Source organism: Centropristis striata, chromosome 4 (assembly GCF_030273125.1).
Source record: "Centropristis striata isolate RG_2023a ecotype Rhode Island chromosome 4, C.striata_1.0, whole genome shotgun sequence".
Taxonomy (NCBI): domain Eukaryota; kingdom Metazoa; phylum Chordata; class Actinopteri; order Perciformes; family Serranidae; genus Centropristis; species Centropristis striata.
In genome coordinates, this window is record NC_081520.1 from 36,749,828 (window position 1) to 36,769,768 (window position 19,941).

The 19,941-nt window shown below is 36.5% G+C and overlaps 1 protein-coding gene across 2 annotated transcripts in view; it reads right to left on the minus strand.

Moving 5' to 3' along the window:
* LOC131970321 (solute carrier organic anion transporter family member 1C1-like) overlaps positions 1 to 18,738 on the minus strand; it is a 40,482-nt gene extending 21,744 nt beyond the window's left edge. Inside the window, exons 1-2 of one of the 2 annotated variants that reach the window (XM_059331686.1) lie at positions 18,393 to 18,738; positions 11,328 to 11,500 (exon numbers count right to left, since the gene is read on the minus strand). In XM_059331686.1, coding sequence (XP_059187669.1) covers positions 11,328 to 11,423 — 96 coding nt within the window. In that variant the 5' untranslated portion in view covers positions 11,424 to 11,500; positions 18,393 to 18,738. The remainder of the gene's footprint in view (positions 1 to 11,327; positions 11,501 to 18,392) is intronic. The other variant, XM_059331687.1, reaches the window with a different exon arrangement.
* Between the last annotated feature and the right edge of the window lie 1,203 nt (positions 18,739 to 19,941).

Genomic DNA, 19,941 nt, shown 5'->3' on the forward strand with positions numbered 1-19,941 from the left:
AAAGTATGGATGGATGGATGGAAACAACAAGTTCTCCAACCTAAACAGCAGAGGTCATGTGTACAGCGCCGTGTTCTGAAAATAGCACACATGTACGGTCCGCGGGTGTAAAAAAGACGGCAGTTTCTGTGGATTTATGTTGTAAAACCATTGACCTAGGTTAAGGGCAAAACACTTCCTGGTAAGGTGTTTTAAAAGAGTTTAAACAGTAAATAAATGTACGTAAATGCCGGAAGTGAAGAAGTTACAAGGGTCAAGCTACGTATAAAACATGATTCACGTAACTTAAGTAAAAAATGTTCTGCTTTTGTTTTCACACGGGATGTGAACCCTGCTCTCTTGGGTGAAAGTAGACTTATCTTTTTAATTTGGCTTTTATTTGAACCATTTTTAAATATTTTTCTGCTCATGTTACAACATCTTGTCTTTTATTTATTTGCTATTATTTATTAATCTATTTTAATATGTATATTTTATCATGCTTTACTTTTTAATTATTTATTATATGTTTATAATGGGATGGGTGGATGGAGGGTCAGGGGTGGAGAATTGGGGCTGGGCGGAGGGTGTTTGCTTGTTTCTATGTTTTATTTATTTATTTTTTCCCTTTTTTTATTTTTTATGTGAAGCACTTTGTGTTTCATTTCTCTTGTGTGAAAAGTGCTAAAACAACGCATGATGATAGGAAAAGTTAAGACAGTTTAAACTTTGCCACTACACATGACAGATGGAATCCTCATGGATATAATTTTCATCTTGATAATTTAAATTCGGCTGCATTAAGAATGAAGATCTATCACCAACAGTGACTCAACAGTTAGTAACAACAAAAGGAAATCTAATAAACTAATGCATTCATTGATGGCAGAGGTCCAAAACCCTACAAACTCAGTTTTCTAATTAACATCAAAATATTCCCAAAATATACTCAGAACTATAATTGTGTTTTTGTTTTTGTTTTTTACTTTGAAGAAAATTTAAAGAGACAAATAAAATAATTAAATTGCATTGACTCTGGATTTTTTTTTACTTTGGAAGATAGATACAGCAGTTTCAATCATTTACAAACTCCACAGAGAAAAAATAATAAATTATCTTAAAACATGCTCAGTCAGTTGTTGTCTTACGCTTTTTCAAACCTTCATTTATCTTATAGGGGTTTTTTTGCTTGTCCTGAATTAAATTTGCCTGTTTCAATGCACATTTTGTCTACCACCCAAACTTCCAACACTTTAAAGAGTATAAAGATACAATAATGTTTACTGTGTGATTGCCGGGCAGATTGCCAACACTAACCACAGCTTCCTTTCTTCCTTCAAACATTTTGTGGAAAGTTATGATCTTGCCTTGAAGTGATGATTGTAAAGATATGAGGCATTTTTTTGTTTTCAAGAAAAAGATACAGTGGAGCCCTCAGGATTTAAATGAGAAAATAAGCATTTATTATCACCAGCTCTTATTCCATATCTGCTGTATTTATTATGGCTGCATGTCGCATTTGTAATTTTTATGATGTTTACAATGTGGTATGTAGAATTTACTGAGCGACTATACAATTAATCCGCAGTCTATAATGAAAAAACAAACAAACAGGTCAACCCGCTTCCTGTGAAATGTATCAGAAATAGATTGGTTTAATCTAATATAGAGTCACATGCTTTACTGAGCTTGCTTATAGGAGCATGTAGTAGAGTTATCCAACACACACACACACACACACACACACACACACACACGAACCATCATTACAATCCTGGCGTAACATCATGAGAACTTTAGCATGCCAGTACAAATTATTCAATCATGTTAATCAGTCTATGTTCCTTTTGTTACTGTTGAACTAACAAGGCTCACAAACTGTAGACTTGGCAATTAATAGCTGGATGAATGTAGAGTAATATTAAATAGAAATTCATTCATTTTTTTCTGTATGAATTAACATACATCCACATGATTACAGAAAATAGAATTTCTGGAGCAATGTTTATAAGGAACCTACAAAATGTGACTTTGTAAAAGTATTGCAATATTTACTAGAATAAGTACATTAAAGGCTACTAAAGGTGGAAAATTTCCAGTAACTTTCCATGGTAATTAATATAAATTTCTGGGAATTAACTTGAAATTTGGGGTAATTTAAATAAACTGTATCCTATTAAAACATAAATATAAACATTTTGTTTTGTCATAAGCAGTCATCTTTGCAAAACAATACAATAAAAAAAACAGATTTAATTATAAGTAGAACTTTATCAAGAGTTAATTATTTTATTGAGTAATCAATTCTTTCATTGAACAACGAAAACATGAATGTTGAGTAACATTCAAAGACGAGAAACATTTCAAAATAAATTTTGAGTGTGCTTGACTCCGGCCTGTGACTCTCACCCTTATTAGATTACAAGTTGGTGGTTGGGGGGGGGCAGGCTTTGGTAGCTAAGCAACCAGGGGCAGGGGGCGGACACCAATCAGAGCAGAGCAATCAACTGAAATGCTCCTTTGACGCCACTGACAGAGAGTGAAAAACAGCAAAACATTCTCCAAATTAATTTTTTGACCAATTTTTCTCTCCCTCTGCACTTTAGGGATGATGTCATGAACTCTAGTCTCTCCATAGGGTAACATTGGGGGGAGTTTTTGGTGTGTTTTTGTCAAATAATTTGAAAATCATTAGCTGAAACCCTTAGAAAGCCAAGAGACCAAAACTCTGGGAGGAGTAGTCGACCGAAAAAAAACACGAACAAGCACACTCAATTAAGTAAGATCCCCAAAAAGTCCCAAAATCCAAAATGTTAAAGAAAAGAGCCCATCTCCCTCCCTCAACTTGTAAATGAATTGAACATCTGATGGAGGAATGAACAGTGTATGTAGGGGGCGTGGCCTCCATAGGGGGCGTGGCCTCAGCAGCCCCGCGCTATGTGCATGTGATGGAGGAACAGCAGATATTCAAGTGTACTTGCATGAAATCTGGTTGTTTTAGTCAAGATTATGTTAAAATATATTTTCCAAAACTATATTTAAGTTCCATGCTAAGGGCCAAACTTCAAGTTTGTACGTTTATTCCAGTTCATTCCCATAAATTCCCGTTAATTCCCTTGGAAAGTTTCAAACTTTTTCCAACTAAAAATTCCTGTAATTTTGCAATCATACATAGACGTTTGTGATTTTAGCCTGTCTTTTGTGGTGTGCACAAACCCACTCCATTATTTTTCTTTTCTTGTTCTTATTCTTATTGACTCTCTCTAAGTACTTCATGTAACTATTTGCTACTTCTTGCCAGTTTGCCTTGTGGACAAAATGACAATGGTTTCACACAGAGTTTACACAGCAGGAGAATAAAACCTTTGTGTTTCTAACACATAATCTCTCTCAGTCTCCCTGAGTGCTTGTAAATAAGTAATGGTTTGTGGCCTTGGTCATGGTTCTTGTGCTGCATCTCTTCCCCTTACTGAGTATTCAGTGCTTACGTGCGGAAAAGCGGCACACATGAGAGTCACATTACACAAATGATCACGCAAAGACACGCCATGGTCATGAACCGAACAGTGTCGGAAAGTATCATTCAACTATAGCATATCCCAACTAAATAACAGAGTGCAAATAATCAGCGTAGGAGATGCAGTTTGACCTTTTGACCATTAAGTAGTTGAATTGGAAGCAGCTGACTATACTACCAGAGAGAGAAGGAAAGAAAAACTCTGAGTTGAAGTCTATCTGGTTGTGAGATGATCAGGAGTTCAACCTAATAACCTTCTCTTAAACCTGCACCTCTCCCTGTACAAAATGTCCATTGACGTGATACAATGTGATCGATGCAAACAGACCTCTGTTGAGATCATGCTGACCACCAGCGTTGGCTGTGGGGCATTAACAAAAGTAGCTCATCACATGTGCATTTCCTGGGGGGATTAACTTGCAAGCATGCATACACTTCCCCTAAAGCAAGGGAAAAGCTTTTTTGTCTACTTGTTTCAGTTTACTTCTCATGCATTTGTTGGTGGAAAAGGTGAGCAAAAGGTTAAGTGAAACTGATGAAAAATCTTAGGTAGGAATTGTCAAAAAATCCAAAAATGTATTTCCTCGAAACCCCTATATTTTTTATGAATAAGAAATAAATCAACATTGGCATGACATTTTTAGTAATAGTTCAAATCTGATGCTGTTTGCATCAGTGCAATATGCTTAGTATGAGTCGATAAAGTGATAAACTGACACAAGAGGATCAGTCTCACTGGTGCCTCTTCAGTTATTGAGTGATTTACAATGACATTTTTTATACCAGAGTGGGAAACAGAGACTGCTTGTTTGGAATGTCATTCAAGTTAATATCAAATTAAAATAAAAAAAAAAGAAGAAGAAAAAAGACATTCCTATGACATGAATAGATGGAGTTGTAATAAATACTGAAATAAATCAATGAGGCAATAAACATTTGAATAAATGTATAAAGTGTAAATATATAAATTAATCAACAAAGTTCAATGAATAACTAAAATTTTATTTTTAAAACTGTGTTTTCAAAGGACAACTTTTATACTTTAATTACTATTTTATGTATATTATTATTATTATTATTATTATATTTATTATTTCATATTGAAAAATTAGCATTCCATATACTAGAGACTATGTTAGATTTTTAAATTTTATTTATTTATTTATTCACTGCGACCTTTTAATGTGCCAAAGTGGGACACCAACGCTCTTAAAGCAGAAAAGAACTGAAAGCTGATTCAGATGATGCACGTCAGCCGCTCACACACATTCCACTCACATTCATATTTTCTGGTAAATTATCTGCTTCGATAATATTTCAATAATTTACAGTGGAGAGTGAAAAGAAATCATGAGACAGAAATAAGATTTTGTTAGCCTCGGAGCCAGGCACGTTGCTTCCCTTCTTTGTGCTAAGATAAACTGACTGGCTGCTGGTAGTAGTTTTATATTGATTGGACGGATACTTCAACCTTCTCATCTAACTCTCACAAAGATCAAGCAAATCAATAGTAAGGAAAGTAATAGATTACTTTTTGTGGATAAAATAATTTGGGACAACAATAGTATGCATTGTGACAGTTTCATGCTGTTATTTTAATTGGGTTTTAGCAAGAACCAAATCAGCAGTGGTCTCATTGTGATTAAAGATCACTGAAAGGGGATTCACATTAAGAACATTTGGAAATTTTAAACAAAGCCTCCTGCTGGCCTCTGACCTGCTTTTGTTCTTAGCTCATTGATGTCACCCAGCTAATAAGCTTAAACTAACACCAGGGCTCTGTTCTACCAATATATATTTTAACTAATTAAGGCTGAGTTATCCTGAACAAGAGTGGGCTCTTATTTTGAAATAAAGTGCTGATCATGTGATTCCATTTACATGAGGTAGGTGTGTTGAGAATTCATTCTTAATCTCAGTTTACGTTCCTGCATTATAACTGGTGTCACTTTGTTCTATATTGAGCTTTATGCAGCAAAATTATCTTAAAATTGTGTACAAGAGACTTCATGTATGTGGTGGGCAAAATGACCCTAAAAGAATATCACAATATTTCAGGGTATTTTTGCATCAACGATATTCTTGACGATATTACAAAATCCTGAAAAATATAAAGAAATTATGATATTTTTATTTTCAATTAATTATTTTAAGTAACAACATAAAAATCTAACATGAGTCTAAATCGAGTATAAAGTGCAAATCTCAACTTCAGTGCAAAACAGAAGTATTTGAAGATAAAAAAAAATTACAGGCTAATGTCAGTTATGGAATGTAGCTAAGTACATTTACTCAAGTACTGTACTTCAGTACAATTTTGAGGCACGTCTACTTAACTTGCGTATTTCCATTTATAACTTTATACTTCTACTTCACTTTTTTTAAAGGCATATTGTATTTTTTTTACTCCACTACATTTAGCTGCCAGCTTTAGTTACTTTTCGCATCAAGATTTAAGATAAAAATGTGATCAAACATTTTTATAAATTAAACCACATAGAAGTATATTAAGCAGCTAAAATGAGCAGTAACCATGACAACAGTAAAATGCTGCTTACACAAATGCATCAAAAATAATTATCCAGCGATATATATAACAATCTGAGTGGGGTCATTTTGCATAATGAGAACTTTTACTTTTGTTCCTTTAAGTACATTTAACTTTAAGCACTTTTAACTTATGCAGTTTCATCGTACAAAAAATATACAGGTATTATCGTGAACTGTCAAGTAGCCTGTCCTTTTGTAGGTTTGGGCATAAGGACTTGGTCAGCAGTTCCAGATATAATCTGGAAAATCTGATTTATGCAAAATTGTCTGTCAATTGTTTACATTCTCATCTGGATAACTTGGTTATCCATGTATGAGGAAGAAGAATTCTTGAAGCCACACACAGACAGTTTTCTGTCAAAAAGTAAAAGAGAATTTATCATACAATTCATAACAAGATTAGAAAATGTACGGGGAGTTTAAAGAACAAGAAACAAACAAGAGATAAAACATTTTAAAGAAATTGGTACATTGTACAGTAGCACCAAAGTTCTAATCTCATTGGTGGAATTAACAAAAAAAAGAGCAGAGAATAACACTGAGCACAGGATTAGAGTTGAAACGGGCTGTGCCATGTCCCACCCAGCCAGTCATGGAACCAAACAATTCTGAGAAGTAATACAAGTCTGTCCTGCCACTGCATTCTGTATTATGATAAGCTGCTTGAACACCATTGTCTCACATCACTTTCATGTTGGGAAAAAAGCAACAAGAGTGTCTGATCTCTCTCCTTTCCTTTTGAGAAGGTTGTTTGAGGTGGGTGGAAAGAAAAGAGTAAGAAGAAAAGCCTGAGGTGGCCTATTTATAAATATATGAGATTCACATCCTGCTCTGCCTTATTTTCTCAGAAAGTACCATTGTGACATTTTCACTGTGGCAACAAGAGGAAACGAGAAATACTATTGTAATAAAAAAAGAAGAAAAAAAGGAAAAAGCATGTAGTTTCATAGGCTGAAAGCCATTATCTTAAGTTTTCTTGATTCAAGGGTCTTCATCACTGCAGGATTTCTACTCCTCAAGGCAACAAAGAAATCATCAATCAAAAACATCCATCCATCCATCCATCATCCATCCATCCCTCTATCCATCCATCCATCATCCATCCATCCATCCACCCACCCATCCATCCATCCATCCATCCATCTTCCATCATCCATCATCAATCCATCCATCCATCCATCCATCCATCATCAATCCATCCATCCTTCCATCCATCCATCCATCCATCCATCTATCCTTCCATTCCTCCATCCATCCATCCATCCATCATCAATCCATCCATCCATCCTTCCATCCAGGCCAAGCAAAGTATTTCAGTTGTCCCTCTCAGGAACACCTTGAGGGAATTTCCTCAAAGTTTAAAACAACCATCCACTTGGACACTTGAGAAAGCAGTGAATAGATATCAATTGTCAAGGCCAATTCACCAATTCAGTATCTGACCAAATGAGAAATATTGTCACACTCTCTCCTTCTGTTCCTGAGTTATGGTGTTAAATAATCGCCACATTAAGCATTTTCGCAGAACATTATGATATTACAGTGACCGTTTGGATAGAAAATGTCATCACTTGATCATTTTATCTGGGTTTTTTCATACTTAGCATATGAGTGTTTTGTGGGGTCACAGTGACCTCGATATTTGACCACAAAAAAAGATTGAATTTATCCTTTAATCCAAGTGGATGTTTGTATGAAGAACTTCTCTGAAGGCAATTCTGAAATATCGCATTCACAACAACAGAGCAGATGGACGGACGGACAGACAAACTGAAAACATAATGCCTGTTGCCAACGTGTTTGGATAAAGTCAGTCAAGCCTTAGGAGATGTTCCCACTACGTTCATTCACTCAAGGAGGTCATTCCTGTCTACAACTCCTGTACGACTTCAGTATGGCTGATGTTCTGGACTAATACTGCACCTGAATCCACAATGCTCATCAAATATTTAACTTTATAATATTGTAAATACTTATATTTCATTGTATTTTTGCACCTTTCTTATATTCTGTCATTTGTATTATTGCACTTTTTGTTATATTTTGTTGTTTGTCTACGCTGCTATGACAACTTAATTTCCCTTCGGGGATCATCTATCTGTCTGTCTATCAAGGCAGCTCAAATTTCCTGTGTATAAAATTAATAATTCATCACTAATTATCAGCACTTATTCTTCAAATGGCACAGCCCTATGGTTTTCTTATCTGCTACTGTACAGTTGTCCCTACTCTGCAAGGACAAAACAGATTTTATCAGCTCCATCTTCTGATGAAGATCATGTAATATGATTGACAGCTTCAGAACAATTGCTGTTTCTCAGGTCAAGGAAGCACTTTTAGACACTTCCTAAGTCCTCCCAAATCCTAAAAACAACTGAGCAAACTCTTTACTGTTTATGATCTTGTGATATGATTGAAAGATTCAGAACAATAACCAGCTCTCACCTTGAAGTGAGATTGTTTTGTTGATGGCTATTCCAAGGACAAAAGGCAACTTTTTTTTATTATGTCTTTGATAACAAAACAATAAAGAAGAGCGAATCAGTCGAGTATTGTGAGCAAAGGAAGGAAGGAAGCACCAGACCTTTACAGTCTTTGCCCAGATTTAATTTGGCAGAAGACAAGGCTCTACATAAAGTGCCAACGCGATAAGTGCCAGTAAATGGGTTTCCTGCAAACACAGCGGCAAGGTGGAAAACTCATTATGAAGTCATGTGGCTCAAACATGATATACAACAATATTTTCAGTATTTATAAAGAAAGCAACTGCCCGAGAACCAGTAAAAACACTTCAATACCATGTGCCATACTTTGATAGATGAATACTGTCTTGGAGTAGCTAACATGACACATATCCCTGTGAGAAATGGCAGGTAGAGTAACAGCAGTGATGCTAACCCGAACTACAGTTAGCTTCTGCATGGCATTAGAAATGACCTGTGTCCTAAACTATCAGACAAAGCAACATGGACTACTTTTCTCAGTTGCTTTGGTGCATTTCTCACATCACTATTAACATTTGCACAACAGTTAATGCATTTCTCAAAACAAATAGTACAAACTGAAAAACCTAGTTGATAACCTGCAAAAGCGTGTCAATTGCTCAAAATGGATAGCTCATTCCTCAAAAGCAAGTATTCATGTCAATGAAAGTGTCACTGACATCAAGATGAAACGTCCTGACATCATGTTTATGAACAAGATGGTCAAATGGCTTTGTCATGTTTTCATTATGACAGTTTACTCTGTAAATGTTTTCCAATGAAAAAAAGTCAGATCTTGGTGACATTACCTGAAAATGCTCAAGACAGCACTCTATTCTATTTGCACAGCCATTTCAAAACTACAGTAAAGTTACACATTCCTGTATTTAGTGAGGTAACTGAGTTCAACACACCGAATATGTATGTTTCACATTTTGCTGCATATGCTCTTTGCGTTTCTAATTTGTTAACAGCATTGTGCAAAAGAAAAAATACACCCTAATTTACAACAAACATAAAGTCCCTTTGGGAGCTGTGCAAAGTACAGTGCCACAGTATTGTAGAAATGGTCCACACTACGTCCTGCTTGGTTCATATATGCTTGTAAAGTGTTTATGGGTTTATGGGATTCAGCTCTGAGTGACTGTAGAGAATTGGCTTATCATTGGTTGCAACTTATGCGTCACACACCTCTTCTCATCAGTGAAAGCTGAGGTTCACCTGAGAGAAATGTATTCAATTCCGGAGACATTTTCAATAAAAAATAAAGATTTTAAAAAATGTATAAAATTTGCTTGACAGAACTAGTTCAACATTTTTGTATGAAATGACTCAAGCAATGAAATGAGGACTATTAGTCTTATATGGAATGACTATTCACCATTCACAAGTATAGTTAATTTTGACTGACATGACATAAGCAAATGATAATCATTATTATTACACAGTAGAGAGTTGTATGAAAGCAATTGATGCATGTCCAAAAGCATTTGTAATTTGTTGGAAGGAATGAGAAACTGCTACTATGATGAACACAAATGACTAAATGTTGTGGAGGTTGAACCAACTGTTGTGCAAATGTTAATAGTGATGTGAGAAATGCACCAAAGTAAAAACCGTAATAGCAAAGAAGCTCAACTTACACTCATTTTTTTAAGTAACATTATTATATATAGGTTAACTTGTAGGCAGGGTTAAATGGCATATTTTTGTTTTTAAAAAATGCCAAAATCTCAAAATTTTTCGCAGTCTGAGGCTGTTAAAAATTATAGTTGGAATTTCTAATTTCGAACCAAAAACAAAACTTTTGAAATTGTGGACTCCTCAGTGCAACTGTAAAGCCATGAATGACTACTGAGACCAAGAGTCATGAGAAAAAATTCAGTGAAACTTGCAAAAAAAAAAAAAATGCAGGCTGTTTACACAGAGCAGAGAGGAGAGGTCAGACAGGTCAGGAGAGGTTTCAAAAATGTCAATAGTTCAATAAGCATAGCTTGTTTTTACTAGTATTGGTAACACTGGTGGCCACTGGGAGACATGCTGTATATATAGATGTATTTATTTATTTATGTTTGCAAAATACTGTATGTAGAAGCAACATGCACTTTTTTTTTTAAATAAGAGCTGTGGCATTATATCTGTATTTCTAGGATTGTATTGTTTACATAGAGACGCAGGAGGAGATATTACTGGCCACAGTGAGTAAAATTTGACAGGACCAAATAAAACACTTTGATGCTGCTGTAGGATTCAAAAGGTTAAGAGGTATTGATGAGTAGAAGCATGACTCATTTCCCATGGCATCCTACACATGCCTGAGTATTAACCCATTGAAGCCTGGAAAGTGTTTACGTCGTTTTGTAGTATTTGTATAAGCTCTCAAATACTTTTTGAATTTCATTTCTATCTGCTACAGAGGCTGAAAATCTATTATTTAGTAGAAGCGTTGACACTTGTGTTGAATTTCCAGAAAAACTTCAGGTTTTAGGGGGTTATTTTAAAATCGCCCAGAGGTTTTACAGGAAGTTTTAGGCGTCAATGGGTTAAGACAGAGAGGTCTCAGGTTGAAAACCACAGACACACACATCTTTGTGGAAGTGACTTTTTGGACTGGAATTGGGTTATTTAGTTAGCCCTGGCCTCTCCAAACACACACACACACACATGCAAACATACATAAGAAGGCATGTGACCCTTTCCCAGCACACACACATACACAGACACAGACACACACACGTCTACAAGATAATTAGCCATCAGCTGGAGCGCCTTCATCCCAGACACGTTGGTTAGCGTACCTTGAGGCTGGTGCAGGATGAGGACCGAGGTTCGGTGGCCGCCGCGTCACTGCGCCCGTTCCTCTGCGCACGTCCTTGCTCAGCTCCCACCTCCATCCTCCAGAAATGTCTCTGTATCTCCTTAGCAGAAGTCTCCCACGTAATGCAATTTCTTGGCACTGATGCATGCAACCCTGCAAATGGATAATTCAAGCATGTGACCCACTTCTCATCCTCAGCACAAAAACAGAAACATGTCTGCAGCAGCACGCAGAGGAGAGACCGACACACAAACAATAGTCCCTGTATGTGTTCCAGAGATCTTAAGACTTCAATCACAACCAAAGATTGTAACAACACAGGTGACGTGTGCACTTTTTCCAAACAAAAGATTTTAATTTCAAGTTAACTATTTTAAGCCACAGTCTCAAAACCCTGAGCTAAACATTCCTACGTATCACAACTGCATACTAGTACAACAATACTGCATAGTATTGTTGTATTGTTCAGCGGGTAACTAAGAGCATGTGACCAGCAGCAATGAAGCATAAACCCCGGCTTTGAAGTGTGCTAAAAGTATAATCTTAAGCCTAAAATCATAGAGAACTTGAACCACTTGGGAAGAAAAGTGATTTGCTATGTGATTGACGGTTGGTATTTTTGGCTTCAAAAGAAACAGTTCCCCACGTTGGTGTGAAAAGGTACACAGGGTGAAAATATGTGTCAGAATCTCTGCAGTATAAGCACTGCTGCTCTGAAGTATGTTCACTCTGATCTGCCCATGCCAGGTGAGTTGGTGGGAGTTTTAACTTTAAAGACCTCCAGGTACTGGCCACACTTACTTTTTTGCAACATCTGCAAATAAGGCTAGAGTAATGCAAAGAGAAGTTATCCTGGCTCAGTTTTTTGCAACCACTGCTACCTTTCTGAATCTATTTTTGGCTGGCCAACATGTGTCAGTGACGTGTGGAATAAACTTTTTGGACTTGTGTATGTTACATATTAATATTAAGGTATAATGTAAATAAATATATATGAGGGAAAGAGTTCCATCGTTCACCCTATGGCAGTATTTAGGAAAAAAGACAACAATGGCTGGATGGTGTACGTGTTCTTTTAGTCGTTTGTGCCAACTCTAGGTGTTGTGCCAGTCTGTTCCATCATGCATTTGCAGGAGGACATTCCTGAGGCAACCTATGCAGTATCCATGCAGAGCTTGTGGACAGGGCCAAAGCATGATTGTGCCACCCTCAGCTGAGCTATATTGACATCATGGTTAACGGAGCGGCTCAAACTAAGAAAGAAGGCATCACGGAAAACACTCACATGTGCTCCCCAGTGGTTTTATAGCTCCTGTGTTAAGTATGAGTTGCTGTTTGTTTGAATTGTGGTAAATTTTTAGTTTTCTATTTTTTTACAAACCATGTAAAGTTTGGGAAGAAGCTGTTTTCTGATAGAATCCACTCTGTTACTAGTGTGTTTGTCTCAGAGACAATAGAGTCCAATACTCCCATTTCAAAGACATGTTTCCATTTAGGTCAAAGGAAATAAAGAAAATGCGAATTAGGGATGTTTCCATCAACTGGTTTAGAGCGAATAAACAAAGCTGCATGAACATACTTTGGTCAATAGATGGCAGTGTAATGTGTTGCTGTAAGATAATCCGTCAGTAAACAGTAGAAGAAGTAGAGATTGTGCAAGAGAGAAAAAACAACAACAAAAAGTGGTTGCTAATCCGACAACCTTGGCCACCAAAAAAAATGGAGAGTGTCTCCATCTCCAGTTTAGTGCATTAACTATTTTAGAAAAAAGACAAAAAAACACCTCAAACAGGCGTAAAACTTTTATGCATTTTTTCAAGTTTATATATATATATTGTTTCTTTGTTAAATTTTATTTTATGTGTGTGTGTCTTTCCTTCTTTTCTTTTGTCTAACAGTGGGTGGGAAGGGATAAGGGTTAACTGCGGTTCATAGGAGCCGTTCTGGCTCAGTTTAAGTCTGTTGTTGCGTTCAACATACACTGTGTAGGACAACTAACTGCTAACTTCGTATACGATTTTTTGGATACATTGTATTTGTGAAATTATTGTTTTATGTGAACGAAAAAAACAATAAAAAGATTTTTTTTTTTTTTTTTTAAAAGGAGGGCGACAGAGTTAATTACAGCCCATTAACAACAGAAAACGTTTTTTACTGTGAATCAGCTGCAGGAAAGGTCACTGTGGTTTGGACATTTTTAAAATAGTTTGTCATGAATCAGTTTGAACACAGTGGAAGTCTTATGAAGCATGGTACAGAAAAGTCGTACAACAGACTGCAGACTGTTATCTATCGCTATCTATTGTTTACAAGTAGAATGAATGAGAAGCTGATTTTAACTTCTTCTTTACAACTTCTTTCACCTCTTTCTTACTGACCTCTTTCTCTTCCTTTGCACTTTCTTCATCTTATTTCACATTTTGCCCTCTCCTCCCCCCTCAGTCCATCTCAAGTAGTCATGTGAAGCAGTGAATGTAATTGCCCAAGGGGCCTGGGGTTAGTAATTGCCACGCACAAAGAAGACAAACACAGAACCATCACCATTTCTGTCTCTGATTCTGCCAAAAGTAACACGTTTGTATTTCCCCCTGAATGATTTTTCTGTCTTGAAGACTGCAACAGGTTTGACCTACTTTCAAGGAATTAGATCAACAGCAGTTTTAAGTAGGCCAATATAGGGCAGTCGTTTAGCGCTTTTTCTTGTGTTCCACCGATATTTATGCACATTTGAACCACTTTTTCTCATTCCCACAAACAAAATATTAAAGCATCCGACATTTAATCTGTCACAGTTATGTAATTATGTAATTTCTGGTTAAAATATATCTTTATTCAGACTCAAACTTAGTCGCTACAGCAGGGATGGAAGTGGGTAATTTCAGCCACTAGACAGTCAGGTCTAGCAAGAGAGATTTGTCAGTACAGGTAATAAAATATTAAAATGATATAGTATATTAATATATGTCAAACCTACATATAGCATGAGAGCTTTAAATTGCATTCAGTGATCTTTACTCAAGCTCTGAAGCTATAAAGAGGACCATTGTGCATAATTTATATTTACCATATACTGTTCCTAAAGGTTATTAATAAATATACATATTCTCCAAACAAAAAGGTTATTATATTTATTAGTACAGATAAGCATGTTCTTCAAAAAAAAAGGGAAATAGTGACTGTAACTAAGGAAGAGGAGAGCCATTAAGCCACATTAGCCACACACTGGAGTCACTGGAGGAGCCATTAACCAGTTCATTAGTATGGTAGAAGGAGCACACTTCATCTTGTTTGTCTATATTTTGCTTCTCATTCAGTGGAACTGCCAAAACACACATGTACCCAACAAAAAAATCAAAGAAAAACTAATTGATTATTTCAAAGCCCCACTGAATGCCGTAAATTAAACTCCAAGGCGGGAAAAAGCCAATATAAATAAGGTGTCATTAGTCAGCTCACTTTTAACATCAGCTTTGTTTTTCAAGGCTTTGGCCTTTAAAGGCCACTTAAATGCCATACCTACAGTGAGATAGAGCAGGAATTATGAGTACATTTTGCTGTTGTTAACTAATCGTTCTTTTAGGGCCACAACAAATGCTTATTGTCAATTTTTCTAATAATTTTCCTGAATTATGATATAAAACAGATGCAAAAGCAGATTATTGGCACACATGAAAACAGCAAATTTCTGCCATTTTTGCAAAAAATAAAATAAAAATTGCCTAAAGACTTGCCTTCAAACAGCCCTCAACATGGCAAACAGTCTTAAAAATGGCAATAGTGGGCATAGAGCAAACAGTGTAACCTGAAGGGAACAGCAGGTGGCCATTATGCTTCTGCAACAACTCTTTGGGTCGGGAAGCTGTTAATAGTGATAACTGTTGTATGATAGCCCAGGTGACACACACACACACACACACACACACACACACACACACTGGACCCTTTGTGCACTAACATGTACACACGGCAGGATTGACGGGCTACCACAACAACTTGTTGTTGTTTGTTGTGAACAAAGAACAGAGAAGGTCGGATTAAAACACATGGAGGGAGCATGGCTTCATGACTTCAAGACACCATTACTCCACTATATCTTTTTACATAATAAGAGGTTATTTCTGCTATATATTTGTTCTCAATGTCACATGCAGCCCCTTTAACCCATTGACGCCTAAAACTTCCTGTAAAACCTCTGGGCGATTTTAAAATGAGCCCCTAAAACCTGAAGTTTTCCTGGAAATTCAACAGAAGTGTCAATGCTTCTACTAAATAATAGATTTTTCAGCCTCTGTAGCAGATAGAAATGAAATTCAAAAAGTATTTGAGAGCTTATACAAATACTACAAAACGACGTATCCGCTTTCCAGGCTTCAATGGGTTAATAAGTTGTCCTGTGCATACACTTTAAAACAGGACTAAACTCTCTGGCCCCAACCTGAACTGATGCCCAGATTTGAACATGCTCAACATATTATCTGTGTAAAGAAAGATACCACTATTACAAATCATCATCAACATACCAAGTCTGTTCTTTCCTCCCTTTGATTCTTACCTGCGGCTAACAATAGCTGTTCAGGTTGTGCCACTACCAGCCCAGCCCCTCCTCGTCATGCCTGTTAATCAACATGCATGAAATAGCATGTGCATTCTCAGTATGTATCACATATCTGCATACAATATGTCACTGTTCTGTACACTGGATCTCTAGAGGCATTGAATTAGCTCCCTGCTGACTCATTAGCATGCTGCTAAAGAGCAGAAGTACCCTGTGGTTATAGCTTCCTGATTGATTGTTGAGTATTTCTGAATTAATTTACTGAGAATCAAGCATGATTGTAGAGGAGGAGTATTATAGCTATTGTTACTGGCAGCACCAATAGTTATCAGAATTATTAACCCATGTATGCCCAGAGAATACACATGAAAAACATTGACAAAAGGTCAAGACATTCATTCAACACATTGGCCAGGAAACCTTCATTATACAGTGATGGGTACTCTTGGTATGGGTGATGATGGGTATTATTTTCACTAAACCACTAAAAGTCTATCTCCTCTTTAAATAGTCTTACTTACCATGGAGATACAAAGGTCAAACACTCATGCCAACTACTAAACAGGAAAAATTTTTTTAAAGAAAAAGATGATCCAGATCTTCTCAACCTTCCCATCTCTGCTGCAGCCTGAACATTATTTCAATCACCTCTCAACATGTTGGTGTTATTGTAGCTTTAATGAATCCTACACATTCACAAAGACAACTTATTAAGATAATCTGTACTGATAAATACGGTAAAAGTGGCCTCAGTAACCACTTTTTAAAAATGATTTAGTAAAGCTGTTTTGGGGGGAGACCAGGACATTTGTACAAAACACTGCAGTCAGAAACAAGCTAGAGTGATGAGCATGATGCTTTGTAAGCTTCTTTCCCTGCCTGTGGAAAACGAGCAGGATATTTCCACACTGGCAGAGGTTTTCAACAAAATTATTTTAAAAAATAATTAAAAAGGGGTATGAAAGTTACTTTTTTGGATGTAAAGTATTTTTCTGCTGCTGTTTGGAATTTGAAATATGTAAATGTAACATCAAATGTATCTCTAGACTATTGCTTCACAATGAACATGAACAACCTTTAACCAACACTTTAACATGTCTGCATTTGGAACATTGTTAGATGAGATTATACTTTATTGATCCCACAAAGGGGAAATTCACTGGTCACAGCAACAAAAACAGAAGCAAGAAGTGTGATATAATAATAATAATAATATAATAGTGTAATAATCATCCCAAAACCACATGACCCAGTGTAAAGTTCTGTTAGTTTTGTCTGTATAGTTGTTTAAATGGGTTTTCAGTGTTATTATTGCACCCACTTACACACACTTCTTGCATTAAATAAAATATATGAGTCTTGTCCCTAGTAAAATTATCTAATTTTTATTATAATCAGTGTGCATACAGTAGTTAGTAGTTTCTTACATATGAAAGGACATTTTTTAAAATGTTACAATTGCCCCCGGTCTCCCCTACATGAGACTCATGTCTGTCTGTCAACAGATGTGTCAACGTTTTCAAGGTTACTGTAAATCTGGAATCAGAGATGTATGCAAAGAGTTGTTTTCAATTGAGACAATAAAATCAAAAGTTATTCATACATTTTGACCAGTCTGATAGCATTTATAGGGGCTGGAATCAGTAATTGTGATGCCTGTAGCTCATGGGTCTCAAACTTGCGGCCCTTGTGACGATATTTTGTGGCCCCCACCTTGATATGTTGTGTGTGGAAGGTCCCTTTAATTACTTTTTTTTGGTAATTTTGTGTCTTTTTTTTTAAATATAATTTTGTGTCTTTTTTAATAATTGTGTGTCTTTTTTGGTCATTTTGTGTCTTTTGAGGTCATTTTGTTTCTTTTTTAAGTCATTTAGTTTTTTTCTGTCATTTTGTGTCTTTTTTTGGGTCATTTGGTGTCTTTTTTAAAAACAATTTTGTGTCTTTTTTGGTAATTCTGTGTCTTTTTAAAGTAATTTAGTGTTTTTCAATCATTTTGTGTCTTTATTTAGTAGCCTAATTTTGTGTCTTTTTTGGTCATTTTGTATCTTTTTTTAAAGTATTTTTTCCTGTCATTTTGTGTCATTTTTAGTTATTTATTTATTTTTTTGTAATTTTCATCATTTTCATATCATTTTAATACTGCCCCAGGTAATTTGAGTTTGAGACCCCTGCTGCAGCTGATATCTCTGCCAATCAATCATCATCGAGGGAACACATTTTTCTAAGGAAACACCCCTGACACATTTAAAGTGAGGACGCTGCTGTGCCTGGATAACCTGCAGGGACAGCAGGTGCCTCGTGGATTTCTCCCTGCACATCTTACACACACACACCATCAACTTATTTCACACTTCATAAAACAGTGTCCATTGAAAAAAAAAACCCCTACTATAAGGTCAGATTGTGAGGACACAGCTCCGCAAACACACACAGTCAAACAGCTGGGCTCCAACAAACAGCTTCAGGATGGAAATCAAACGCACCACTTACCCCAGTGTCCTGAGAAACAGTGGTGCGGTTGCTTGAGTTACACGGATGAATAAATGACAGGTAGAGCTCCCTTCAGCCAGCTCCGGTCAAACTTCTCATGTGGATGTGAGAGGAGGACAAGCGCCGACTCTTATCATGAATGCTGTGAGACCGACGTGTACCTTCAGAGTTCATTTCCAGCCGACTTCACGGTAACTCTCAGGGCAGACTAGTCCACATCAGACGGGGATGTTTATCTCCTGAATCATGTCTTCACCGGCTGCTGTCCATCAGTGAAACGCAGCTGGGAGATATGGCGAGTTAGATGGGCTCGTAAAGTGACCCCGCCGCTACCTGATTTTTTTTTTTCTTGGACTGATTCTGCAGATAGAAAGGAGTCGACAAGCTCGCACAGAAAAACCTCCTAATCTGCGGCTCTCTCGCTTTCTCCTCTCTTTCTTTCTGTCTCCCGCCCCTCTTTCTCCTCCTGTTATCCCCCGCCTCTCATTTCTGTAGCTACAATTCAACTGAGCTTTATTTGAATCATATATCATTTACAGTGTTGTGCATTTGTCAGCAGACTGCTGTAGTGGTAATAACGTGTTATCAACATGGACATTTGAAAGCATTTAAAAGCACTTTTCAGGCTCAGAAAGCTGAAATAATATTTGTCTGATAGCTGCGGTAACATCTTCTGATCAATGACACGCTGTTGTGTATTCCTCTTAATCAATGAGTCATGGTCACGTGGCCAGTCTGCATATTGTAGGAATAATGAGTTGTATTTACTTGATTTAATTAATTGGGAGCTAATTAGCTTTAGTCCATTATTATTAAAGTGACTGCTGATTTAGTTTCATGTTAATGTTGCTCTGCAAAAACAGCAATAGTATCGTCTTTCATGCAAGCACATAATGTTATATTAGGCTATCAACTTTCTTATAGAGTTGTGGCTATAGAGGTGGTGCTTGGCAATAAACACTGATTATACCTGAGCTGTCTTTAGGGAATAGTGGAAGCCCCAACTCTGATTAACTGACAGAAAAAAAAAAAACGAAAAAAAATCCACCCTTTATTACACCCTCCAACTTTCTGGCTTTAGGCAGAACCATATTTATTTATTGAAAATCTTTCTTCTTCTTTTTTTTACGGGTAATAAGTAATGTATGAAAACTAACCGTAGCAAATATTTAGTTTTGCATTTTCTATCCACTGTAAATTTCTCTAACTATTTGTTTTGTACCGAAATTGATGATATGCTTCATTTGTTTGTTATGCAACTTTTTGCATATCTATATTTATATAAAAAATTAGGGTAAGCTGCTAATGAGTAAGCCATAGAGTTACATAGATAGCTATTTTTGGTTGCTTGCTGACTGAAATGAAAAACTTGTTGAAGGAGAAATGTGAGGTTTGCGTAAAGCAGTTAGACATCAAACCCAGGGGTCGGCAACCTTTTCTAACAAAAGAGCCACTGTCGGCCAAAATAAGAGAAAACTGTGGAAGCCACATACCTTTTGAGCCTTAGAATGAAGATAAAACAGCCTACTAAGTCTTAATTAGTCTACCA